The sequence below is a fragment of the Calidris pugnax genome, unplaced genomic scaffold (assembly GCF_001431845.1).
Source record: "Calidris pugnax isolate Ruff unplaced genomic scaffold, ASM143184v1 scaffold79, whole genome shotgun sequence".
NCBI lineage: Eukaryota > Metazoa > Chordata > Aves > Charadriiformes > Scolopacidae > Calidris > Calidris pugnax.
In genome coordinates, this window is record NW_015090817.1 from 214,408 (window position 1) to 242,046 (window position 27,639).

The window sequence follows — 27,639 nt, forward strand, 5'->3', positions numbered from 1 at the left end:
CAAGTGACAAGAAACGAAGCTCGAGCTTTTTAGATCTGAATTTATATTTTAGCAAACGTAGCAGCAGGAATACAAAGGGTTCTGTCAAATTCACCTTCATCTTAACTGCGGATCAGATTAAATTTGACCCTTAAGCGTAGAGGAGGCAAAATAAAAAAAAGCATTTTGTTTTATTGCGAAGGGAGAGATTGAAGGTTCCTCGTTTTCTTTAATCTTTGCAGATGACGCTTGTGGTTTATAACAAAGACATGAAAGGGAACAGAAAAGCTTTTTAATGCAGTTTGGGGTTGTTTTCTTCCCTTTGCCTTTTTAATACGAGATGGAGCAGCGAAAAATCAAACCAAAATATGTTAAATTTTATGCGTCTCACCGTCTCCCTCCGGGATCACATGAAAACACAACGCCAACAAGTAAAGGCACTTCCAGACTTTGGGGACTGTTCATTTTCTTTCTTGCCTTTGAAAGTTGCCTGTCATTTAAAGAACGTCGCTGCCATTTCCACAAATGCCAAAAATTGGCTTTGGTTTCACCTTGACTTCATTTTGTTTACAGAATATGGAGGGATCGTTCCCAAGTGAAGGGTTGGTTGACATCTACGCGCTCTTTATGTCAAGAACGGATCTCAGGTGACTTCCCCCAAGACCAGGTATCAGGTGGAATTTAAGAGCATCATCGTGTTAGAGTGAATTTTAGCCCAGGATATTCACAGAATCATAGACTCTTTTTGTCAGGAATGGATCTCAGGTGACTTCCCCCAAGACCAGATATTCGGGTGGAATTTAAGAGCATCATCGTGTTAGAGTGAATTTTAGCCCAGGATATTCACAGAATCATAGAATCATTCAGGTTGGAAGACACCCTTGGGATCATTGAGTCCAACCATCTACCCTACTCTACAAAGTCCTCCCCTACTCCATATCCCTCAGGACCCCATCTAATTCCTACGTGTGGCAATCCACTCGTACGTGTCCCTCCGGCTGATTCTCTGTAAGTTTGAGTTTGTTGTCGGTTCTTGTCGTAAAAAATAGCTAAAGAGGCTTCCCTGACAAAATGTTTAGGATCTACTGTCAAGAGATGGAACAGAAGAGCTGAGCGTTGCTCTTCTTCGGAGGTAAAGAACAGAACGCCTAAGAATAGCTCTTAATCCCAAACTAGAATAGAAATCACACTCCTAGCCAAAAATGTTGGTATTTTTTTGCTTTATATTCATTCATCAACACCCAAAAAAGGGAGTGTTGTTGCAAGGCTTAGTTTTCAGGGAAAAGGATGGATCCGACACCGTGCTTTGCCTTCTTGCATCTTCTGGATATCTCAGTCGCGGATGCCAAGGAGATCAGACCAGCTGAGTGACCCAGGTTTATAGATGCACGTTTCCTTGGATGAAAGACTTTTTTTTTGTGAAGGAAAACACAATCTCTCCTTATACTGCAACTTTCAGTGCTATTTTTCATCTACCACAGCCTGAAAAAACCTTGCCCACGCGCAGGTTAACCCTCCTCCTCCATTAATGGCCTTTCCTCGGATGTCAGAAAGCATCTCCGGTCCCTGCTCTTCATTTTTTATTCATTTGTCCATATGTCTTACACTTAATTTTCTGCTAGGCTACTTTGCTTCTTCCTGAGTTTGGCTGCATTTGTAACATTCATAACAAACGTCTGCGATGCGCGGAGGGATTTTGGGGGGGGGGTTGTTCCCCATCCCTACCGCCACGGCGTGCACTGAGCTTGCAATGCACCCCGGGACTCGTAAAGGTTCACATCTCCGCAGGAGGCGAGACCTATTTCCAAGGATGCTCAAAACACGGTCTTTGCTTAAAAAAAAAATACACACAGGACGTGGCTCAGGAGACAAATCAGCCAACGGGCATAATATATGATGAGATGACATCTTAAAACCAACTGTAAATATGGCTTTGCTGTTCGGCTCCTGAACGACATTAAAATAAAAGCACTTAACAGGTTCTCATTATAAATTCTCTTTGCTCCGTTAAACACTTCCCCTAGTGTTTTCCAAGTTAAATGTGTCCGGGATCAGCCTGAGGACCTATAAATATATAGGCACCCCCAGACAAGCAAGAGACATCATCATCATCCAGCTGCAACAACCTGTTTTGATGCCGTGACCTTCGCTGGTTCACTGCAGGGTCACGTTCTCCGTGGTGAGCCCACCCAAAGTCCCTGTGGTGACTTCTCAGGATGGTTTGCAGAGGGATGTCTTGCCGAGGACACAACCTGTGAGAAGACATGGACCTGTTGGAGTGGGTCCAGCGGAGGGCCACGAAAATGATCCGAGGGCTTGAGCACCTCTGCTATGAAGACATGCTGTGGGAGTTGGGAGTTCAGCCTGGAGAAGAGAAGGCTCCAGGAAGACCTTGGAGCTCCTTCCAATCCCTCAGGGGGCTCCAGGAAAGCTGGGGAGGGACTCTGGATGAGGGAGGGGAGCCAGAGGAGGAGGGGGAAGGGTTTGACACTGAAAGAGGGGAGATGGAGATGAGATGTGGGGAAGAACTTGTTTGGTGTGAGGGTGGTCAGAGCCTGGCCCAGGTTGCCCCGAGAAGCTGTGGCTGCCCCATCCCTGGAGGGGTTCAAGGCCAGGTTGGAGGGGGCTTGGAGCAATCTGGTCTGGTGGGAGGTGTCTCTGCCCAGGGCAGGGGCTTGGAACTCAATGATCTTGAAGATCCCTTCCAACTCTTCCCATTCTATGATTCTAAGACCAGCGCTTAGAGATAGGGGTTAGTGATGGTTTTTGTCAGTGTTGGTTTGACAGTTGGACTCGATGATCTGAAAGGTCCCTTCCAACCCAGGCAATTCTATGATTGATTCTAAGACGAGGAGGTCCAGTTGCTGTAGGACACTGCTGGAGCTCACACCACAGCAAAGACAAAGCCCCGGGTGTTGCCACCTCACCAAATGCTTGGAAGATGACCGGAGCCCTGGGTTATCCTCCAAAGAGCTAGAACGTGCCTTCAACAGTCGTAAGAGATTCAACGGTGAGATTGGATTAAAAATTACAGGTCAGGTTGTATTCGTTTGAAATGGAGATGTGTAGGACCCCCCTCTGTCCTTCATCCCTCACATCTCTGTGAAGCAGATGGGCAGAGCTGCGCTCCTCAGGGACAATTTTCAATTAAGTACAGGAAATAATTTAAAAGCCTGTTTCCATATTAACATATCTTTATTATTTGTGCTACAGTTGTGCCCAGAGGTTCGAGATGAGATCGGGGGTTGATTGTCTCGTTAACTTGGCAACATATGGTGAGACTCCACTTCAAAGAGATGGCAGGAAAAAAGAGATAAGAAAAAGAAGTAGGGACTTAAGACACACAAAACCCAGTGATTTGTCCATCGTTTCTTGAGAAGTTTGTGCCATATTGTAGATATGAAGCCAAGTTTCTGCTGTTCTCTGTATATTAGCTCTCAAAATGAATGTTTTTTTTGTCTAAAGAGGGCTTGAACACTCAGCTGGGAATTCTCTGAAGCCCAAAGTTTCAGGTTTTGATGCCTCCTTCAGCAATCTACATTACTCTTCCAGATCTTAAGCACAAGGAATTGATTTTCAGGAGATAGAGGTACTCCTGATGCTTAAACACCATTAAACATTGGATGAAGCCTTTTTGGCATGGGAGAAACGTGCCAAGTTTCCAAAAACTTACCTTTTGTGCTTTCCAGTTACAAAGAAGCCATCTTCTCTAACGATGGAAAATGCTTTCTTGGATTTTATAGCATTTGGTGAGTTGAACTTAACTGGCCAAAGTTCTTCTCTGTTATTGCGGATGGTTCGGTTTACCAGAAAATGGAAATATCTGCTAATTCTGTTGTGTTGGAGAAAGGATAATTCACTGGTAGGTCTCTTATTTTATTGAAAAAAATACGTGAGCCTTTTATTGCCCATTTTAGCCCTTCTGATAGTGGGTCTTTTCAGATTACCCGATAACATTCTATGAAATAACATCACAGAAATGATCTCCTCGTCCACCCCTGACGTGCAGCTATTGCTGAGGTACCAAGTGCCTGGAAGGAATCGAATTAAACTGGTTTTCTCTTTGCTGGCAAGAGAAAGTCATTTGGAGAATTTCACCATGGTAGTCTATTCTAGCGGGATATTTATAGTTAAATTTGCTAATGCAATTAAAGGATACTTTAAGAGTTTCTGCTTCAATTTGACATTTGCCCTATTGATAGATTACCTTTTCCTGGCAATAAAGTAATGTTAGGAGGTCTAAGAACTGATACTGGTACTATCGATGACTGAGCGTGATGTCTTCACACTTCTTTTCTCTTTGCAAAGGGCTTTTCCTGCAGGAAATGTGTTTTTTGTTACTCTGCTCACATCAAAATCTGGGATTTCTCTTGCTGCAGTTTCCATCCTGTCTTTTTACTACAGGAGGTTGTCAAACCCCATCTTGGGTGATGAGTTATCTTTGTTTCCACTTTGTCTACGGGGCGGCCACAGCTTGGCCATGATGGACACTTTACTGCTGCCTCTGCCATCTCAAGGGTAGACTCTTGTAGCCTACAGTTAAAAACAGCTTAGTTATGGGGGAAAATGTGCAAAAGATGGGAGCTTTCCTCCTCAAATAGCAGCCTGAGCATGTTATTATACTGTACTCATGGATAGATGCTGGTGCTCAAGTAGAGTAGAAGGGATCGGATCTTCAACAAGTTGCTATTTCATGTCTGGTCAGGATCAGGAAAGGCTTTGGGAGAAGGTTATTGAAGTTATAACCCATCTTGGTTGCTATTTAATTGGCTACATTGCATTAGGATCAATTCAGATGTTTTTCAGTGGAAGACAGTAGATCTGAGTGGTGTGATGGGATGCGCTACGTTGTCGTGATGATCAGGAGGTCCCATCCCATTTCCAGATCTCCCAGGGTGCTGATCTGTAGAACACTCTGCAGGTCCCTCGTGTCAGGTAGTTGCTAAAGTGGGAAATTAGAAGAGCACTTGAGAATGAGTTTTTATTTGAGAGATAAAGGAGCTGCTCTGGAAAATCAGCTGAGTGCACAACCCTCTTCCCAACGCTGTAGTTGAAGGCGAGGAGTTTTCCTTGGATTGTGATTCGCATCTAGTCATCAAGTGTTTATTTTATATTTATAACTTAAAGATGCAATTAAATTATGCATGAAAAAATTGTCAAAAGACCCCATGTAATGCCTGTAGAGATGTCAGACTTTCACCCACTTAAAGAAGAAAATAACTGTGGTATCTGGAATAAGTTGCTATTTGTTGGTTATTTTCTTTCCGGTAACAACATCTGTCAGTAGAAGGAATTGATTTTGTTCCTACTTAGGTTGAACTTCATGTACTTTCACTTTTTTTTTCAAGTTGAGCTGCAGAACACAACTTTATTTCCAGAGCATGTTCCACATCAGCACTGACATGGGGATTCTTGGCTGATGCTCTAATTAGAGCTGAATTCTTTGCTCGGCTTCTTCAAAGGCAAGAAGAGATGTCTTCTGCCAGGGAAGAAAAAAAAAAAAATAAAAGGCATATAATTCTCTCCTCCTGATGCTCCAGAATAGCAAATAAAGGTGGTAACAGCATTGTTACGGAGCTGTGTTCCTCACTGTGATAAATAGGAATCAGTGGAGAAGAAAAATCAGAATTTAGCTCTGAATTCACAGAATGATATGGGATTGGAAAGGACCTCTGGAGATCATCTAGTCCAACCCCCTGCCAGAGCAGGGCCACCCACAGCAGGTTGCGCAGGAACGTGTCCAGGTGGGGTTTGAATGTCTCCAGAGAAGGAGACTCCACCAGGTCTCTGGGCAGCTTCTGCCAGGGCTCTGCCACCCTCAAAGGAAAGAAGTTCCTCCTCGTGTTGAGATGGAACTTCCTAGGTTCAAGTTTGTGCCCATTTCCTCTTGTCCTGTCCCTGGGCACCACTGAAAAAAGCCTGGCCCCATCCTCCTGACACCTACTCTTGAAGTATTTCTAGGCCTTGATCAGATCCCCCCTCAGTCTTCTTTTCTCCAGACTCAAAAGACCCAAGAAGTCCCTCAGCCTTTCCTCATCAGAGAGATGCTCCAGGCCCCTCCTCATCTTTGTAGCCCTCTGCTGTCCCCTCTCCAGCAGTTCCCTGTCCTTCTGGAACTGGGGAGCCCACAACTGGTCCCAGTGCTCCAGCTGGGGCCTCCCCAGGGCAGAGCAGAGGGGCAGGATGACCTCCCTCCACCTGCTGGTCACACTCTTCCTCATGCCCACCACGTTGGATTCTTGCAACTGCTCTGTTGACAGTCATCCCTAAAGCCCCATTTCTATGTTTCTTTGCCTTGTTCATTACCTGCTGCATTTATTAATGGGTTCACATTAAAAAAACATTCCTTTTTTGGACTCCTTCTCCAGACAGTGGCATTTTACCAAAAAAAAAGAGCACCAGAAGTGACCCTGTAAGTATTATTAATACACAATGCAATTCAAAAAACACTCTCTTTCACACGATAATATTAATGCTTTTTCACTTTTTTTCATTATATTTTGGGCTAAAGCAAACTCTCCTTCTGCGCTCGAACACCCTACCGTGGCAAATCGCCTTTTTCCCCTCTTATCTAAGGGGAGAGTCGAGCAATTATTTATTGCTCCAGTTAGCAGCAGCTCCAATTAACCACCTGAATTTTTTCAGGCTTTGAACAGAAAGCTGCAGCTCATGCAGCCTCAGCCCCAGCTTTGTTTTTTGCAAACGTTGCCTTGTTATAAATATAAACCATCCATCGGTCCCCTCAATCGTCGTAAATCATTGACGTTGTTTTTTTCATTCTTGGGGATGAGTGGACCTGATGGTTCTGTGGGGTTTTGACAGTCATTTCTAGAATCAGGTTCCTAGAGTTTAAAAAAAAAAATCACTCTTCAGGGTGACTTTTTTGGACTAATTTACAGAAAGCTGGAAAGGAATAGGCTGAAAACGTTGTCCCATGTCTAGGTGTCTTCTTCAGCGCGGTCACCAAGTTCACTGCGGGTGCCAGCGAATACCTGGTACATCTCAAAGTCCTAAAAATTCATCTGGGTAGACAAAAAAGTCTACCCAGAATGGTCTGTATTAACCCCTTGGCAGGTATCTTTCAAAACTCCTAACTAGGCACAAGAGCTGGGAAATGGGTAGAAGGAAGCGTTGGACTCAGTCTAGACTCTCCGTAGGGTTTTCTCTTTTCTTCACCAGAAACTCCTGAACGTTATTAAACCCTCAGCCAAATAATGACTTTTTGTCTCAATAAATAAATCTTCGGGTGAAATCTGGAGCGTTCTGAGAGTCAAGTTAGAAATTAAAAGTGGTCTGCTAATAATACAGTGGAAATAATATTAAAATATCTACTGCGTCTCCGTGAATACGGAATAATTTCCTTATGACTAATGATGTTACAGTGGGTACCGAGTGAATTAATGAGCGTACGCTACTTAGCGCAGGGAGTTATTAATGCCCCCGTCATTCATTTGGCAGGTTTTAAAAGTTTGGCTCTTATTTTGCAACAGAAGCACCCAAGTCACCTGAATATTAAACAAAATATGTCACCGTTTCTTCTGGACGGGAAATTAAGTCCCAAATCTGTGGGTGGAAAAGATATTAGGAACAAGATGCGATAAGCACTTAAAAGATTATTTACTCATTTCAGATTCCCTGTAACGGCATTAATCAACGCTGAGCTGATTTGGTGGGAATGGAGATGAAATAGGGAATTTTGCAGCAGCTCTTTGGCAACGTGACGTTAATAAATGCTTCTCCGCACGCAAACGTTTAGTTATTTTTCATTAATGAACTTTTGAGGAGGCAGTTCCCATTTTTGGCAGGTGTTTGAGCACCCGGTGGTTTTCAGCTGCGATTTTCCTCTGTATAAATAAAATTTAAAAAATAAAAAAATCACGACAAATGACCAGGGGTTAAACAATTCATGTGGGAAAAAAAAAAAAATCAGGAAAATGGATTGCTTTGGTTTTTTCTGAGGAAAATGTAGCTTTGCTGTGTTTAAATTTAGGGAGATAATTTAGAGGAATGGATTTCGAGCCCCACAGGAAACCAGGATGTTGCACCCAGAAGTTAATTCCTGTGTGTTACATGTTGTCTGTCGCGTCCTTCCTATTGAAACAGAGCGTGAGGAGTTCTCTGGGGAGCTAAAAAGTGGTGGAATGGCCATTATGGATGCAATTAGGAAATTAAGAGAGGGAGGCTTTTTGCTCAGCATCCAGCAAGCAATTTATTGGGGGTGCATGAGCTGCCCTGGGCTGGGTTGAGGAGCAGGAGAGCTGAGCACCTCATTTCTATGGATTTTGTGGATGGTGAACCTCAAGCATCTCCCCCATCGTTGCAGGATGGAAACGTGTCCTTGGGAGAAGCTCCATGGGGTTGGATGCCTCCCTTCCCGACGGAGCTCAGGTCAGGGGGGGACCATCCATCAGGGAGGCAGTGGTACCCCACAGCATCCCTCACCTCCCTGCAGATGGTTTAGAGACCTTCAGCTCACTGGTGATGAAGGTAGCACCAAGAGACCGAGATAAATAAAGCCTTTGGAAAGGAGACAACTCTGATGGGCACCAGTTGCGCTCATCACTTACGTTGCACGGGCGTTTGCTTAACTTCATTTTATTTTTCCTTGTTTTTCAGCAAAGCCCTCGTCCATTCTGCATCCCAGATCCACCTTTTAACAGCATGTGCATGCCTCCCTTCCCGACGGAGCTCAGGTCAGGGGGGGACCATCCATCAGGGAGGCAGTGGTACCCCACAGCATCCCTCACCTCCCTGCAGATGGTTTAGAGACCTTCAGCTCACTGGTGATGAAGGTAGCACCAAGAGACCGAGATAAATAAAGCCTTTGGAAAGGAGACAACTCTGATGGGCACCAGTTGCGCTCATCACTTACGTTGCACGGGCGTTTGCTTAACTTCATTTTATTTTTCCTTGTTTTTCAGCAAAGCCCTCGTCCATTCTGCATCCCAGATCCACCTTTTAACAGCATGTGCTTTATTTTGCCTTATTCTTTTTTTTTTTTTTCCCCTCCTGCAGAGCCGAATTCCCACTACGTGATTTCCTTAAAGGCCTTCAACAACGCCGGCGAAGGGGTGCCGCTCTACGAAAGCGCGACCACCAGGTCCATGACAGGTGAGTCCCTGGTTCACGATCCTACGAAGGGGCACCTCAAGCAAAGCATTTGGGTCAAGGCAATGGAAGAAAAGAGCTCAGCAACCTCCAGGTCCCTGCTTAGAATAAATCTGTTCCATGTTGCACTTTATTGTCGCTACACAGATAAGATGAATTATTTACCCTTTCCAGAAATTGGCTGTAGAGATTTAATGGGATGCTCACAACCGCTTGCCCTTTGGGGTGGGTTGGCTTAGGAGAAGCATGACTCCCAAACAATTTAAATATTTAAAGCTCAGGGCAGGATAGTGATGAATAACTTCCCTGAATTAAGCCCAGATGAATTTATTTTTTTTTCCTTTTCATTTTTAAAGCAGTTTAAATTAAAAGGAATTAGATATTTTTATTTCCTCTTTATTTTTAAAGCAGTTTAAATTAAAAGGAATTAGTTAAAACCACGCCATCATCATGCATATTTACAGAAGGACATAGAAAGGTTGCAAAAGGTCCAAGGAATATGCTGGTAAGATTTTCCTGGCAGGATAATGGAGAAGGATGCTTTTAGGCAGCTGGTTTTTTTCACAAATTCATCTTGGGACACTGGCAAAGTTAGAAAAATAAGAATTATTCTTATGTATTAGTCTTCCAGACTGCCTGGTGGTTTGCCCGCGACCACCCGGTGTGTGGTTGGGACCCACGAGGGGTTAAAAGAACAGAACTGGGAAAGAAAAACTAAAAACCAACTGTGTTTTTCCTCTGGAGTGACACCATCCTTTGGTGAAGGGTTTTTCCCTCGCGTTTCACCCATGGTGTTCAGAGCTGCCTGGAAAAGGGGAGCTGTGTCACTGAGAGCAAACCCCATCGCTGACGCTGGCTTGGGTGGACCACGAGGAATAAACCCACCAAATGGCACTTGGGTGGCTCTAGGAGGAAAAAACCACCTCTTATCCCCGGTGCTTTTGTGAAGTATTCCCATAAAAAATCTTGGAAAGTCAGAAGGAGAAAGGGGAAAAAAAAAAAAAGAGATTAATTGCACAATTAAGGGTAACCGTAACAAGCTACATCGGATATAATAAGTGTCAGGGAAGTTCTGGCTCAAAATTGTTAATCATTCTTCTTGTCTGGAGTCTATAGAGGTCGTTTGGGCTGAGTGTGTCTTGTAAAATCTTTTTCCGGTGAGTTTGCTTCAAAATGTAGAATATACTTTTATTTTTAAGGGTTTTTTTGTTCCCTGTGGATTCTATTTTAAAATGACCCGCTTGACCTGTGGGATTTGATTTTATGTCTGCTTATAACCTCTCGTAAACGAAATGATATTTGGGTGTGAAAAAGGTAATTCAGGCTTGGGCTCTGTTTTTGGGAACTGGTGATTGTCTGCAAGATGTCCACCTGCGAGATGTCCACGCCTGGAGCTTCCCACCAACCAAGGGATGCAGCCTCTGAAAGGAGCTGGGGGCTTGGGCCGTTCCTGGAGGAACATCTCAAAGAAGGAACTGTGTTTTCCACTCAGCAGCAGCCCCATCCACCCAGGCCACCAAAAAACCCCAAAAATCTGTTTTTTTGTGTCACTTTGGCCTATAAATAGCTATACTTTGGCATCTGCTGGTGTGGATAGGGTGTGCAAACTGGAGTTATGCAACGTGCGATACTCGCAAAGCAATTCCAAAGAGACTGAGAAACTATTTTCTGTCCCAAAATTGCAATTTCCAAGTGACAGATGTCCACACGTAAATCACGGCAAATGAAACTGTGGTGGGAAATGGAAGCTGTATTTAGGGCCCTATTTTCAGCCCCCGCTGGATTATAGACATTTCCCTCTTCCTCAGGTCAACGGTGACGTGGTTGAGAAACTAAATTATCTTGATGGATCACGTCTGACCATTTGTTTTGCTAAACCCAGCCTTTTTCCATAATCTCCTCTCCAGCAGGACTTGGGGTTTCGGTTTGGGAAAGAAAAGGAGGAAAGAAATGCATTATTTGTTAATGCCATGATGAGCCATCATCACTTTGTAAAATAAATAAAAAAGCAACAGAAACGGGCTCACTTTCCAAAGTTTACAGCTAATTGTTTTGGAAAACTGCAGTTTGGGAGAAGAAACTGTTCACTTTCCACTCGCAGAAGTTGGATTCACGGTTTTGGAAAACTTCAGTTCAGGAGAAGAAACTCTTCACTTTCCACTCGCAGAAGTTGGATTCACCAGGATGGGGCAAAAAAAAGAGATTTAACTCCCCATCTCTTCCCATGTGGATGGTGCTTTGGGGTTTTGGATCCCTACAGATTCACATGGGGTTGGAAGGGACCTCTGGAGATCATCTAGTCCAACCCCCTGCCAAAGCAGGTCCTCCTAGAGCAGGTTGCACAGGGACTTCTCCAGGTGGGTTTTGAATGTCTCCAGAGAAGGAGACTCCTATGAGTCGCTTCATTTCCTTCAACGCTCATGTTCAGACTTCTCATCAAGCAGATTTTGATGGAAGGAGAGAAGAGAAGCAGCAGGTGGAAGCTAACACCATATCAAACATTTCCAACAGCCTCATCTCCTCTGCTTTTTTCCTTCTCGATGCTGTGACCTCCTGAAGCTCTGAATCAGAAATTACCAACCCGTAAACCAGGGAGTGATCAAAGAGTGTCAAGAGCTTGACGTGGAGCAGACAAACTGTGGCAGCTGTCAGTGAGGAAGTAGTAGAGTCGTTTCTGCTTTGATTAATTAATTAGCACAGTATTTTAGGGGGAAAAGAGCCCCGAGCATGAGTCGCTTCATTTCCTTCAACGCTCATGTTCAGACTTCTCATCAAGCAGATTTTGATGGAAGGAGAGAAGAGAAGCAGCAGGTGGAAGCTAACACCATATCAAACATTTCAAACAGCCTCATCTCCTCTGCTTTTTTCCTTCTCGATGCTGTGACCTCCTGAAGCTCTGAATCAGAAATTACCAACCCGTAAACCAGGGAGTGATCAAAGAGTGTCAAGAGCTTGACGTGGAGCAGACAAACTGTGGCAGCTGTCAGTGAGGAAGTAGTAGAGTCGTTTCTGCTTTGATTAATTAATTAGCACAGTATTTTAGGGGGAAAAGAGCCCCGAGCAACCTTTGGGCGTGCTTCACCCGCAGCATTTGGAAATTGGGTTTAGAACAATCCCAACTGGTGAATAACGAGTCAGTAAGTATCGTTTTGTAAGATAGACTAGAAGTTGACCTGGTGCTTCAACAAGGACAGGGGGCTTTAAACCAACTGGTGGATGGAGTCACCATCCGTGGAGGGATTTAAAAGCCAGGCAGATGTGGTGCTGAGGGACATGGGTTAGTGGTGGGTTTGTCAGTGGTGGGTTGATGGTTGGACTCAATGATCTGAACGATCCCTTCCAACCTGGACAACTCTATGATTCTATGGGAGAAGAACTCTGCTTGTTCCTTGAGGAGGAAGCCCACTTGAAGATAATCCACATCTCCACGCCTGGACGTGCCCATTTATCACGCTGATGGTATCAAACCAACAATTGCAAGATCTTCATTTCGGCAGGGAGACTGTTGTCTTCTATTTTCCCTGACAAACATTTCAGCAGGTGCAGAATATGTTCCTTTCAAGAGCCTAAAACAACAAAAGAGCCTGAAAGAGGCTGGTGAGAGAGAAAAGCAGAGCTAACTCCTAGTAGGAAAGGTTGGAAAATGGCATCTTCTAGACATCAGGTTGGAAAATGACACTTTCTCCACTTTGTGGGTGTTTCCAATAATGTCTCGTTGAAGTGGTTAAATTTTGTAAAGAAAATACAAATTGTTTTAAAGAGAGACTGTGCATTGACCTGGTCTCGTGTGAAGGAAACACGGCGTACCTGGAAGTATTTTAAAAAGTGGTGTAAAATATCATTTAGGGCTGGTTGGTTTTGTTTGTAGTGATGTAACTGAACTGTTGCTGATGCGTTCTCATTTTGCATTAATGCCTTTCTTTCTGTTCTCCTCATGTTCCTCCTCCTCATTAATGCCATGCATTTAACCCATCGTGATGTGTGCCCCTTGGTGGCTGTTTGGTTTTTTTTTTTTGGTTTGGTTTGTGTTGGTTTGTTGTTTGGTTTTTTTTCTGTTTAACTTACCTTATTCATTTCTTTTGGAATGCTCATTTTGGTGATGTATGGACCCAGACCCCATTGATCCATTAGAAGTTGATTTTTATCCTTTGCTTGATGATTTCCCTACCTCAGTCCCAGATATCTCCACCCCCATGCTCCCACCAGTAGGTGTCCAGGCTGTTACACTTACTCATGACGCAGTGAGGGTCATCTGGGCAGACAACTCTGTCCCAAAGAACCAAAAGACAACGGAGGTTCGCTTCTACACGGTCCGATGGAGAACGAGCTATTCGACAAGTGCTAAGTACAAGGTGACATTTTAACACGTTACGGATTTCTGAGCTATTTCATCTGTTTCTATTTTATTCACAAAGATTCTGAATTGACTTCTAGGAACTTCCCTCCACGAAAAGTCCCATTTCCATCAGAAGGAGACTTGCTTGAGTAACTGTTGCTTCCTAGAAACCCGTGCGGTCGGTTGTATTTTAATTCCACGTGATCTTTGATCTTTACCAATGAGACAGAAATTAGTCATAGATTTGGGAGTAGAATAGTGTAGCATGAACGGAAAGAAATGGACCTGTTGAAGGAAGGACGTGGACCTGTTGGAACAGGTCCAGCAGAAGGCCACAGAAATGATCAGAGAGCTGGAGCATCTCTCCTATGAAGACAGGCTAAGAAAGTTGGGGTTGTTCCACCTGGAGAAGAGAAGGCTCAGGGGAGACCTTGGAGCCCCTTCCAGTCCCTCAGGGGGGCTACAAGGGAGATAGGGAGGGACTCTTGATCAGGAAATGTAGTGATGGGATGAAGGGTAATGGTTTTAGACTGGAAGAGGGGAGATTGAAATGAGATGTGGGAAAGAACTTCTTTGGTGTGAGCGTGGTGAGACCTTGGCCCAGGTTGCCCAGAGAAGCTGTGGCTGCCCATCCCTGGAGGGGTTCAAGGCCAGGTTGGACCTTCAGTCCCTTTTCTGAGTGGTTTTTTTCCACTTTTCCCCTCCGTCAGAATTTGGCTCAGTAGCATTTGGCCGAGTCCTTGTGCTGCCATGGACGTGATTTGTGTTGAATGCCCTACCTTGATCTGACTCCCTATTTCCACATGGATTTCCACGTCCAACAAAATGAGGAGTGTAGCACAGGGAAGCACCACGAGTCCCAGTTTACGGCTCTAGTGAGGAAATCAAAGCTCCAGAAAAAAGACAGCATTATGTTTTGCCACTGGAGGAGCAGGAGACCGAGGAGGAGAGGAGCAAGAGTGAAATTACCCTTTTTTTTTTGGCCACCATCTCTAGTTTGACCAGTCTGTAGGTAGCACAGAAAGAGCTGGTCCAGTTCATTTCTCCTAGTTCAATCACCCAAAAGTAGAAACAATAAAAAAGCTTTCTTGAAATAACCACGTTTTTCAAAGAAAGAAGATTAAACCCATTATGTTGTTCTTTGAAAACAGTGAGGGAAGACCTCTTTTCTTCAGAGGGGTTTGGATCGGGCTCCCAAAGCACCTGGCTCTGCGTTGGGGTTGAATTTCGAAGTCTTTTGAGATTTTTTTCCATTGAAGTCTCCCGTGGCTTAAAAAATCTGTATCAAATCTAATATAATGAAGGCTTTAGCCTTTCCCATTGAAGCTGGGCTCCCAAAGCACCTGGCTCTGTGTTGGCATTAAATTTCTAAGTCTTTTGAGATTTTTCCCATTGAAGTCTCCCGTGGCTTAAAAAATCTGTATCAAATCTAAAATAATGAAGGTTTTAGCCTTTCCCATTGAAGCTGGAAGTTTGGAAATTTAACTTTGCCCCCCCCAGCTTTGTACAGAGAGTCCCAAACAGGCATGGTGTGGCATCACTAAAGGTGCTTGAGACAGTTACACCCCCTTCATCTCGCTGGGGTATTAACTTCAAGGATGCTGGGGACTATTGAAATGCTAATATTTTAGTATCGAGCGAAAGAGTCAAAGGAAAACACTCAGCTGGAAACAAATAACTTTCTATTTACAAAAAAGAACCCAATGTCTTTATGTTCCACTAAAGACTTATTTTGTCCAGGAATAGGTTCAAACCCTATTGTTTCTGCCATGTGTATTTTTCCTGATCATGTGTAATATTTGAGGTCTTCCATAGTAATATTTATCAGATTTAGTTACCCTCCGTCATGCTGAGGAGGTGTTTTATGCCATAAATCATTTCATTTCTTCCAAAAGCTTTTCTGAGGGAGAAAATTATTATTCCTGATATTGAAATACAGCCTTTAGTCAAAGAATAATTTGTATGAACTCAAGGAGGTAGATTTTGGGAAGTGGGCGAGTCATTTTGGGTGAGTAGTTTATGAAGATATCGGTTATAAGGGCTCTTTTTCCTTCAGTGAGACTTTTTATAGAGGGAGATTCTCTGTTGGAGTAAACCTCTAGTACAGAGAAGTTGCAAAACTGCTTATTTCCAAGAAGGATGAGTTTTAATTAAATATGAAGATGATAAAATCGGGTATTGCATTAAGTCTTCCTGTTAAGTAGAATGCAAAACATCTGTCCAAGCACTCCTGATAAAACAGTTTACTGCGGAGACATATAGAGCCCATTTATTAATGTCTCTGCAAAATAAATTTCTCCCACTCCTCCTTGAATATTACTGCTTTATTCTGTGGTGTGCTGGAAACTTGATATCCTATTTTTAGTAAAAGTAGATTTCTTTTTCAGTCGCCTGATGATTAGTGTCAGAATGGCATTACCGGTGGATGCCTCCTTGTGAACTGCTTCCCAAATCACAGCATCACAGAATGATACAGGGTTGGAAGGGACCTCTGGAGATCATCTAGTCCAACCCCCTGGCAAAGAAGGGCCACCCAGAGCAGGTCCCACAGGAACGTGCCCAGGTGGGGCTGGAATGTCTCCAGAGAAGGAGACTCCACCACCTCTCTGGGCAGCCTCTGCCAGGGCTCTGCCACCCCCAAAAATGAAGAAGTTCCTCCTCATGTTGAGGTGGAACTTCTTATGGTCAAGTTTGTGCCCATTTCCTCTTGTCCTGTCCCTGGGCACCACTGAAAAAAGCCTGGCCCCATCCTCCTGACACCCACCCTTCAAGTATTTATAGGCCTTGATCAGATCCCCCCTCAGTCTTCTCCAGACTCAAAAGACCTAAGTCTTTTGAGCCTTTCCACATCAGAGAGATGCTCCAGGCCCCTCCTCATCTTTGTAGCCCTCTGCTGTCCCCTCTCCAGCAGTTCCCTGTCCTTCTGGAACTGGGGAGCCCAGAACTGGTCCCAGTGCTCCAGCTGGGGCCTCCCCAGGGCAGAGCAGAGGGGCAGGATGACCTCCCTCCACCTGCTGGTCCCACTCTTCCTGATGCCCCCCAAGATGCCATTGGCCTTCTTGGCCACAAGGGCCCATTGCTGGCTCATGGTCACTCTGTTGTCCACCAGGATTCCCAGGTCTTTCTCCTCAGAGCTTCTCTCCAGCAGGTCACCCCCCACCCTGTCCTGGTCCATGGGGTTCTTCCTCCCCAGGCGCAGCACCCTACATTTGCTTTTGTTGAAGTTCATCAGGCAAATGTGAATATCAAGGTAGAAAGTCGTATTATGTTGTCCTTCCTCAGTACACTTTAGATCTATAGATGCATAAACACGTAAAAGCCCCTTTAACTGACTTGAATTGTTGATGCTGGAGGATTGCACACCAGGTTCTGTGGCTTGAAAAGCGTGGTGATTGATTTTATTCAGTTGTCACCAATTTGTCCCATCATTTTCTCCTCGCTCGTCTCCTTCGATACCAGCGCCGTTTGGCTCAAATCGGTCCTTAACTGCAGGAGGAGGCGAAATCAGCCCAAAAGAAAAGGACAATTTTAATATTCGCATCAACATTAATCTGTTTGGTCGGTCGTGACGTGTCACGGGGAGGCAAATCAATAGCATGTTTCCAATAAAATCTAATATACAAACATCTTCCATTTCACCAAGCAGAAGTGTGGTTTATGAACACGCTCTTTTCTCTTTGCAGTCGGCAGATACCACCGCCCTGAGTCACACCGTGACGGGCCTGAAGCCCAACACCATGTACGAGTTCTCCGTCATGGTCACCAAAGGTCGGAGGTCCAGCACCTGGAGCATGACGGCCCACGCCACCACCTATGAAGCAGGTACGGGGAGAGCTGCTGAAAAGGCTTTTTTTAGGGTTTTTTATTTGTCATCAAAAGCTTTGATGGAGATCAGCCAACAGCGTAGGTGTAAAATGGTGTTATTTCTCCACTTTTTTTCACGGGTAGCAAAGCAGAGCAGTCACTCTGCTGAGCTCTGGTGGCATTGTAAGATGGTAGGAGATGGTTGTGCCTGTGTGTCATAATTTGCCCCATAATATAATGAATATCTGTGATTTTTAATGCTAGTAATTTCAAATATTTTTCACTTGTCAAAAGAAACCCAAGAGCAGATGGGAACAATTATACTCTGCTCTGGTGAGACCCCACCTGGAGTACTGTGTCCAGCTTTGGAGTCCTCAAGACAGGAAGGACATGGACCTGTTGGAATGGGTCCAGCGGAGGGCCACAAAGATGATCAGAGGGCTGGAGCCCCTCTCCTAGGAAGGCAGGCTGAGAGAGTTGGGGGGCTTCAGCCTGGAGAAAAGAAGGCTCTGGGGAGACCTTAGAGCCCCTTCCAGTCCCTCAAGGGGCTCCAGGAGAGATGGGGAGGGACCCTGGATCAGGGAGGGGAGCCATAGGACAAGGGAGAAGGGTGAGGAATCTCTCCACTGAAAGAGGAGAGATTGGGATGAGATGTGGGAAGAACTTCTTTGGTGTGAGGGTGGTGAGAGCCTGGCCCAGGTTGCCCAGAGAAGCTGTGGTTGCCCCATCCCTGGAGGGGTTCATGACCAGGCTGGAAGGGGCTTTGAGCAACCTGGTCTGGTGGGACCTGGTCCCTTCCTGGTCCCTTCCAATCCAAACCATTCAATGATTCTATAACAATGATTTTGGTACTTTATGATGGAGTCCTACCTGGTTTTGTCTCAAGTTCATGACTTCCCATCTTACCCACTTAGTAAAAAGGAGTCAGTGACTGCTTCTAATGCACGTCCTTCTTGAGTCAAGGTCTTGACTCACAGGTCTCCTCAAAATACTGTGTGGACATATTTTAGCTGTTCGCTGTGTGGGTTCACCCAAGTTGGAATTTGAGAGACTGAAATGAGGTGCACAAAGTTACAGGAACAGAAAAAGGTGGGGAAAATTTAAAAAAAAAAGCCAAGTGAGCAGGCTTTCCAGCTTGCGTTGTATTTATTGTGAAGACACCACTGTCTACCCTGTGCAAAATGTTGGTTTTATACATCTGTGTTCCATTTCCAGCAAGCAGCCGTCGTGAAGATTAACAATATGCTTGGAATAAACAAATAAGTCTTTGAAGGCTTAATTTAGCTGCTCTTCTTAAGCGGTTGAGTGGCATTTTCCAAACAGGCCGCTGTGACCTGAAAGACACTTCAGCTTCTGAAAGGGGGGCTAAATGCTCTTTTGATAACGGGCACCAGCGACGGATTATAGGGAACCTTGGTTCAGTGGGATAAAAGGGCTGGAGACGTAGTCATCTCTGCAGAAAAGAACATCCTCTCCAAAACTTAATTGTTTCTTTTTTTGTGTGCCTTCAATTAACCGCGGGAGGGAAATAGTAGGCCTGGGCTTTGCTTCTGGTGATCGCGTAGGCCTCAATGGAAGCACGTATCCTAATCGCTGGGTTGTCTTCAAACAAGGGTAGGGTCTGCCATTAAATTAGCATTTCTTTTAGAATTATAACACACACCCCCCCTTTTGAAAACCCCAGTTTGCTTTGAAATTATTCCACTGAACTGCATGAGGCTGCGTAGCACAGAACTGGATTTTCCACCAGTGCGTCGATTTCTTGCTGCTGTCCTCCGTCCACAGATCAGAAATGTCTATGATTTGGCTTAAAATATTCATCTTTTTCATCTCTTGGGGGCAGCAACATATATTTGGCCAACAATGTGCCATTACCCATGCTTTATTTTCCTGAGGGTGACTGCTGGCCTTGAGAACATCCCAGGTGCCATTACAAATCACTTTCTACCAGCAGATACCCAATGAAGTCTCCTGGTCAATATTGATTTGTTGGGTTGGTTCTTTTTTTTTTTTTAAAATGAAATCCACAGTACACGCCAGTTAATTAACAAAGGGAAAATAAGAAGGAATATACGTGTCCTTAGATTTTTTCCCATGTGATCGCAATGCAATTATCTGAGCTTGATGGAGCAGCTCTGTTAATTAAGGGCATCCCGCGCTGCTGATCTTTATTGCCTGTTTTCGTACCCATTCCGCGTGTTGAATTTCCTGTAATGATATTAAAGAACGTAGATATCAGCATCGATACAGAATCCACTGGAGATTAGTGCTGTGGCTGGGGAGAGCTGTTAGGCCCATAATTCAAAAGCGACTCTGGGAGCCAAGTTCCCTCCCCAGATCTGCCTACACAAGTCCTGCCGCTACGAGGGGTGTTAATGAGCACTGAAGGAAACATCTAAAGCTTTGGTTTTTTCTGGTGGTATCTCATGTTCACAATCTGCTGAAAGCAGAGCTCAACTTGAGCCACTCGGTGGGACTCAACGTGGGATCACCGGTGTGGAAAAGCCCATGGTACAGGAGCGGACTTAGAAGCTCTACTGATTTAACTTCACAGAATCCCAGAATGATATGGGGTTGGAAGGGACCTCTGGAGATCATCTCCTCCAACCCCCTGCCAAAGCAAGCCCACCCAGAGCAGGTCCCACAGGAACGTGTCCAGGTGGGGTTGGAATGTCTCCAGAGAAGGAGACTCCACCACCTCTCTGGGCAGCCTCTGCCAGGGCTCTGCCACCCTCAAAGGAAAGAAGTTCTTCTTCATGTTGAGGTGGAACTTCTGTTGTTCACGTTTGTGCCCATTTCCTCTTGTCCTGTCCCTGGGCACCACTGAAAAAAGACTGTTTTTCTTCTTGGTTGAGATCCTTGAATGTTCATCGCCCTGAAGATTCGTGTCTTTTTCTTCTTGGTTGAGATCATTGAATGTTCATCGCCCTGAAGATTCGTGTCCTGGCTTTAGATGGGGCCAGTTTAGCTCAGCACAATCCAACAGATTTTTAAAGCTTTACTTTCTAAAGTGACTTCAGAGCTTTTCGTTGAACATCCAAGCAAGTCATTTGGTGGCCATGTGGGTAGGACACAGATGATGGGATGCTCGTGCCCTGTGTTCTCCATGCTGTGGGGGGAATCTATACGCTCTAACTCATCAACACGCTGTATCAAAACCCAGTAAATTAACGACGACCTCAGCACCAATATATTATTCCTTGCTCTTAATTATTTTTTAATAACTTCCCATTTTTCCTTTCTCCTTCACGGTCTCAGGATGTGATTTTAAAACACCTGAGATGCTCCGCGAGAGGTCCTGGCCAGCACTAGTAAAGCAAGTTGCAAAATAGGCTCAGGAATCCATCCTTCCCTCTTTAATGTGGTGGAAATAGAAAAGCTAAGGATTTTCTGACCACGGTCTCAGGATGTGATTTTAAAACACTGAGATGCTCCACGAGAGGTCCTGGCAGGTTGCAAAACAGGCTCAGGAATCCAACCTTCCCTCTTTAATGCGGTGGAAATAGAAAAGCTAAGGATTTTCTGAGCGTCTACTTAATGAATATACATAATTATATTTGTTTTATGCTGGTGCTTACCTACAAACTTTCCTAATAGAGAAGCCCTGATATTGCTGTTATTAAATGTATAGGGCTCCCAGAGCTTGTTAGATCCCTACAAAATAGAGAAGCCCTGATATTATTGCTGTTATGAAATGTATAGGGCTCCCAGAGCTTGTTAGATGTTTCTTGGTGGTTTTTTAACTCGAAGGATCAATATTAGCAGGAGGAGGATAAATCCCAGCGTATCCACACGCGGTGGTTTTGTACAATTGCCACTATTAAAATACCACTTCGAGACAAATCATACGTTACGTGATTGAAATGCATCTATAAGGACCCTCATGTATGAAAGGATGTAAGAACACAGTAAAAGCCTACTGAGAGGTTGGTGCCTGCTACGGCATGTTAGGAACGCAAAAAAAAAGGGGAATAACCTCTGTTTTCTATTATTTTCACTGTTTTCAGCTCCAACCTCTGCTCCCAAGGATTTGACAGTCATCACGCGGGAAGGGAAGCCCCGGGCTGTCATTGTCAGCTGGCAGCCACCATTGGAAGCCAATGGAAAAATTACTGGTAAACATTTACATTATCCTGTATTTCCCATTTATTTATTTTTTTATTTATTTATTATTATTCCCATTCTGATCATTTGCTGCTTCCACTCCCTTTGTCTATTTCGTTTTTTTTTTAATCTTGAGTTCTGTTTGGTCTGAAGCTATTTTATTTTCTTCTCCTCTCATCAACCAACTTGGTCTAGGATTCAAGGCAATGGTGGAAATAGAGCAAGATTTAGAACTCAGGAGATGTAAATCATTTTTAATTGCTAAAAGCAGTAATATAAGTTTAAAAATGCAGCACTCTAAGCAGAGGTTTTGTGGTACGTGTTGCTCAATGATAATTAGAAATGACTAATAATAAGTACTTTGTTTGGCAATAATGCAATCCATAATATACATAATGATAGGTTGCTCAGTGCAGCACGTAATGGGAGAATTTATTGGTAGATATTTAACTTTACAATAACAATTTAAGGCAATGATGATCAGGGTAAAAAAAAAAAAACCCTAATATTGACTGACAGGAACTGAACTTAATGGATGCTTCACAATGACAGATTTTATTTTCCAAAATATTGCATAGAACCTTAGTGCCTAATTAAGAAATCCATTACAAACCTTTAATGTTAATTTACTTTGAAAAATACAGTACATCTGAGATTTTGCATTTAAATGATGATTTTAGGCTGTTCGTAGACGTCTCAGAGGCTTATAATTATGGGGAGAAATATTGTTTGTCTTCAAAAATGGGCCCGTTACGGTCTCGTGGCTACCAACGGTTGGGTCAGACCAGTTCTACAATGTATTTTTACACCAGGAAATCATCCCATTTCATATTTCCAGCAAAATAAGGGTGTATTTCCATATGGACATCACCTGGGGATAACGGTTCCTGGGTGAGATTCGCGTAACGGTGTCTAATTTCACTCTGCATTATCATCAGGGCTTTACAATCCGTGACCGTGTCCGAAAGGAGGCTGTTTTGCTGAAATAGCTCAGTTTCCACTAACCCAATTTAGCCATTAGAGAAGAGAAACGAGCCTTCTGATGGACGAGGCACTGAAATAATGGTCCCGATTCCCCGGTGACTAAAAGCCAAAAGAAAATAAAAGCTTTCCTGACTTCCAGGGTGTCAATTGAGTCCCTGGCAGCAACTTTTATGGAGTTTTTCCATCAATAGCTGCATTCAGCCGGGGTCCCCTGACGTCCAGGCTTCGTTCTTGTAGCACTTGGTGGAAGAATGACTCTCGTAGGGATTATTTCTTTACTGCCTACGCGGTCAAATGTTTCTTAGAGGTATCAAGCAGAGGAAACAACTCCCTGGGGAGAGCAGGGATATCCCCAGCAACCAAATCTTCATCCCTACAAATGCTTGAGCGTTGTCTTTGTGTTGATTTGAGAAACATTTTCAGAACTTTATATCTGTTAATCCAAACGTCACACTCAGAGAAATTGCTTTAGTACATCCGAGGTACAAGCCTCTAAGTAAAATCTCGTGATATAGAACAAGGCAAAAAAAAATATAAAACAACCCAGAAAAACATACCACTTCTATCCAGGCACAAAGATGAAGTCCAGAAGACCCTCTTGGGCTCGATCCTTGAGCACGACACTTCAGACCAGTCTTAGAGTGGGTTTTCTGCATGTGACTAATTAGCCAGGGGGCCTTTCAGGAAAATAAAAAAAGATATTTTCAAAGTTAGGTAGAAAATGATGTTCCAGGGCATGCTACAGCCTTACTTACAGGCTTTTCTCTTCTTCCCAAAATTTTATTTACTGGCAAGCTAATTCCTACAAACTCTTACCATCTCCTAAAACTGGTACTTCTACTCTCTACGTTCTAAAATTCAGTTTTATTCAGTGGTAAGTAGCTACTGTAGTGCTCTTAAGTTACCAAAAAATTGTAATTCTTCATTCTTTTCCCCAAAATACTTTCCCCTTGTAGAAAACACATGCGAAGAAATACCTTATGGCTTCCCATAAGCACCCAGTAATTGATGTGGGTCGTTAACGCCCTTTAGTTTTATTTCAGCGCTGAAACGCTAAAGATTTAGATCATCTGGTTTATGGCAGCTCTCGGTCTAAATGGTGCACCTGAGTTTGAGAAATGTCCTTGTAGCAGCATTTTAATGTGTGCTACCTATTTTTATATTTGTTCAATCGTTATTTCTTCGAGTGAGTACCATCATTGTGGGTTTGGTCTAAAAATAGACAAATGTGTATTGTCATAGCATTCTTCAAGCTGTTTTGATAGAGACCTGCCATCCCTGCTGTGGAAAAGAAAACCCAGGTTTTGAAGAAATGTGAATTTTGTCTGTATTTTGTAATAGAATGTTAAAATTTGATGACAGCACTAACAGAGAGACTGTGTTTGTTCAGCTTACATCCTCTTCTACACGTTGGACAAGAACGCTCCCATCGACGACTGGATGATGGAGTCCATCAGCGGCGACCGCCTCACCCACCAGATCATGGACCTCAACTTGGACACCGTCTACTACTTCCGAATCCAGGCTCGCAACGCCAAGGGAGTGGGACCCCTCTCCGATCCCATTTTCTTCCGGACTCTGAAAGGTTTGGATCTGTATCATCTAGATATTAATGATAGATAGGATTTTCTAATGCCTCGGTGGGAGCTTTGCAATTAATTCCATGTCAGCCAGATGAGATCTTAGTACTTGAAACTATTAGTGAGAGATAAAAGCAAAATGCTACACACTGTAGTTGACAAAAGTAAACCACATAATGAGGCAGAAACTATATTTTTAAATTCAATCAAGTGGAGGAAAGCTCTCTTGACACCAGCTAACTTTCTACCATCGGTAAATAAAGCTAATTGGATTTGACTGGATTTCTCTAGGGAGGTCCCTTTTCATTTTGGATCCTCCGGTGACGGTAGGAACCCGTAATGACTCACTCCTATCAACGGAGCAGGCATGGAAAATTCTGATTAAAAACCTGAGCAAACTGAGACACAACTTGCCTTTGCGTGGGGGAAGTCGTGCCAAGTATTTTCTCAGTGTCTGTTATTAACAGACTAATTAATACCTGATCCTTCTCCCTTAGTGACCAGGGAAAAGGAGGAGGCAAAACAAGGGCACCCATGTTTTTTTTGGCTGATATTTCAGTGCTGATGTGTTTAAGAGAGCAAAAAAACCACGCTTGTATCAGACTCAATTTCAAATTAACATGGAGAGAGATTCCTCTTCTCTCTTCCCCGCTGCTTGACGTGATCTACCCAGAAATTACTCGTTAGGAAGATGTAAGCAATATTACCTTGAGTGGGAAGCGAGGTGCTCCGCTCCTTATATTTTTAACTGCCACTCATTCGTTTGCACAAAGGCATGAAATGACTTTTAAAAAGAGAGGTAATTAAGGAAAAACTCAAATGACATAAACAGCCAACCCGTTCCGGGAAAGAAGCGTGGTGTACGAGGGAGCACGTTACCGCCGCGGCCTCTCCAGAGAAAATCCAGGGATTTGGGTAGAAAAAGAACATCTTGGCAGAAGGTAATTGAAACTGGATGGGCCTGAAAAGTCACGACTGGAGGGAAATGAGGGAGATTGAGGCTCGGAATTAGCGTTCACACTCAACCTTCTTTTTAATCAGTTCTAAGTGACTTCGTTTCCCTCGAGCTGTAGAAAAGCCAAGCGGAACGACGGGGGAGAAGGGGCAACACCTCGTTCCCTTTGAGGGACCCGAGTGGTTGGTTGGCAAGAGGTTGTGTTTGAGTGGGTTTTTCTGCTGGGGGAACTCCCATTTCCCATTTTCAACCCTTGAGGAAGGCTCCGGATGAATGAGGCGGTGTCAGAGAGCTCACTCCCTTGGGTCTACTGGTACCAGTGTCTCTAAAACACACTCTCCACCAGTCTAGCTGAGAGGGAAAAGCCTCATCCAACGATTTTAATAAATTAGCGTGAGTCAGGAAAAAAAAAAGAGACATGATATCAATTTATCCTGAGCTTATCACTGCCTGCCCAGGTTTGTGGGACTTGGTTGTCCAAGTCGTGTTCCGCTTGGGATGAATGATTGGTGAGATCCTGATTATTCATTCGCCACGAAATGGGGCGAGATAGCGCTTTGCGGGTGCTTCATCTCCATCAGGCCGGTGGTGCCAACTTAATTTCATGCTCAGGGTTTGTGCCAAGCAGAGGAAGTCTATTAGATGGAGTTTCAAATGAGTCGAGGCATCAAAATATAATAAGCGCCGACTAATGAGATATGAAAAGATCCAGAGAGCCAGATAGGGAACTAAACCCAGAGATTAATGCACTTGATATCACCTACTTTGTAATGTTTACACAAAAGTACCATAAAACTCATTTGGGAAATGAATTCGAGATCAGACAGCATCAACAGATACCAAAAAGATGAATTTATACATTTGTTACATCTTGTAATAGCCTACAAGGACTATGTCTAATACCCTGCCATGAATACTTAATGATACCCACCCTAAATATGTCATGTTCAATACCATTCAACCAGTTTTATGACAAATCTATCCCTATGCTTGAGGTGAAAAGACTTTCTGAAGTCTTGAGTGCATTCTAAATTATGGAAAAAAAAAATAATGTTGGTTTCCTGCCCTTAATGATAATTAACAGACCAGTGTGTATGTGCCATACGGTGATGTGGGGCTCTGATGGCGAATCCCTGTCCTGATCAGGGGGAGTTTAACCCCACGAGGAATGGAACAAGCATCAAAGACCCAATAAGTTGCCCCCCACCAGTCTCCTTTCATATATTTTAGAGCATAAAAAGCTCCTCCAAGGAAAGCGAGATATTCTTTGTGTTGTGATCACAACATAAGTGTTTGTAGCCTTCTTGTGGCCAAGAAGGCCAATGGTGTCCTGGGGGGCATCAGGAAGAGTGGGACCAGCAGGTGGAGGGAGGTCATCCTGCCCCTCTGCTCTGCCCTGGGGAGGCCCCAGCTGGAGCACTGGGACCAGTTTGGGCTCCCCAGTTCCAGAAGGACAGGGAACTGCTGGAGAGGGGACAGCACAGGGCTACAAAGATGCTGAGGGGCCTGGAGCATCTCTCTGCTGAGGAAAGGCTGAGGGACTTGGGTCTTTTGAGTCTTTTGGAGAAGAGAAGGCTGAGGGGGGATCTGATCAAGGCCTCTAAATTCTTTAAGGGTGGGTGTCAGGAGGATGGGCCCAGGCTTTTTTCAGTGGTGCCCAGGGACAGGACAAGAGGGAATGGGCACAAACTTGACCATCAGAAGTTCCACCTCAACATGAGGAGGAACTTCTTTTGTGTGAGGGTGGCAGAGCCCTGGCAGAGGCTGCCCAGAGAGGTGGTGGAGTCTCCTTCTCTGGAGACATTCCAACCCCGCCTGGACAACATGTTCCTGTGGGACCTGCTCTGGGTGGCCCTGCTTTGGCAGGGGGTTGGAGGAGATGATCTCCAGAGGTCCCTTCCAACCCCATGTGATTCTGTAGTGACTTCCCTTCGTTAAAGGAAACCTTGTGATCTGTGAGAAGGAGCTGTGTTTAGCAGTAAATAACCCCACCACGGAGCAATGAGTTTATATTCTTCCACCTCAGCTCCCCTGATGATAATATACAAGCAAATAGGCAAATCCTGAGCTTGTGTTAATTGTCCTTACACCCAGAACTTCAATCACTCTGCGATGGTTTCCATCACTCGAGGAGCTGCTTTTTTATGCTCCTACAATGTTTTTATCACTTAAAGCGTGAAAAATCTGATACACACTCAGATTCCTGGGATAGAAGGATGGAATAGGATTGAACTTCCCACCTTTTCCTATTTTAATATCATTTAGGCCAAAATTTGAGGTCGTTACAAGGATTTTTCCTATTCCTACTCCATTCCTACTCCCCCCCCTTCTTCTAAAAGAAGCAAATCTCAGAGCTGTGCTGGCTAAATGTGGTTTTTCTTATTCTTATTCTTATTCTTACCTATTCTGGCTTCCAGCCAGCATTTACAAACAGACCTTCCTCGGGTGCTGAGCGTTTTTAATTAGGGAAAGTGAAAGTGGAGTCACACAAAAGGTTGTATCCATACGTAGAACCTGGAAAAAGTTAACGTACCTGTAGGTATGATGTGAAACTCGATTAAAACACGGGGTGGGATGTGGTTTTACAGGGAGGAATGGGAAGGAGGAGAGAGAGAGGGAGGAAGGTCGTGGCCCCACTCTCCAATATTCCCTAAGATGAGCAAGGAAAACTCTCCCTGCCCTTTCCCCAGGGATTAAAAATTCCCACTCTCAAATTCCTACAGTAGCCCCGAATCCGCAGATGATGCTGTTTCCCTCCTCGTCCCCCCTCGTCCCCCCCCCCCCCCCCT

At 44.2% G+C, this 27,639-nt stretch overlaps 1 protein-coding gene across 1 annotated transcript in view; it reads left to right on the top strand.

Moving 5' to 3' along the window:
* Nucleotides 1–27,639, top strand: part of DCC (DCC netrin 1 receptor) — a gene marked incomplete at its 5' end in the record, with an annotated part of 230,009 nt that overhangs the window by 158,767 nt on the left and 43,603 nt on the right. Inside the window, 5 exons of the mRNA XM_014939750.1 lie at nucleotides 8,995–9,090; nucleotides 13,201–13,439; nucleotides 17,107–17,245; nucleotides 21,235–21,342; nucleotides 23,706–23,900. Coding sequence (XP_014795236.1) covers nucleotides 8,995–9,090; nucleotides 13,201–13,439; nucleotides 17,107–17,245; nucleotides 21,235–21,342; nucleotides 23,706–23,900 — 777 coding nt within the window. The remainder of the gene's footprint in view (nucleotides 1–8,994; nucleotides 9,091–13,200; nucleotides 13,440–17,106; nucleotides 17,246–21,234; nucleotides 21,343–23,705; nucleotides 23,901–27,639) is intronic.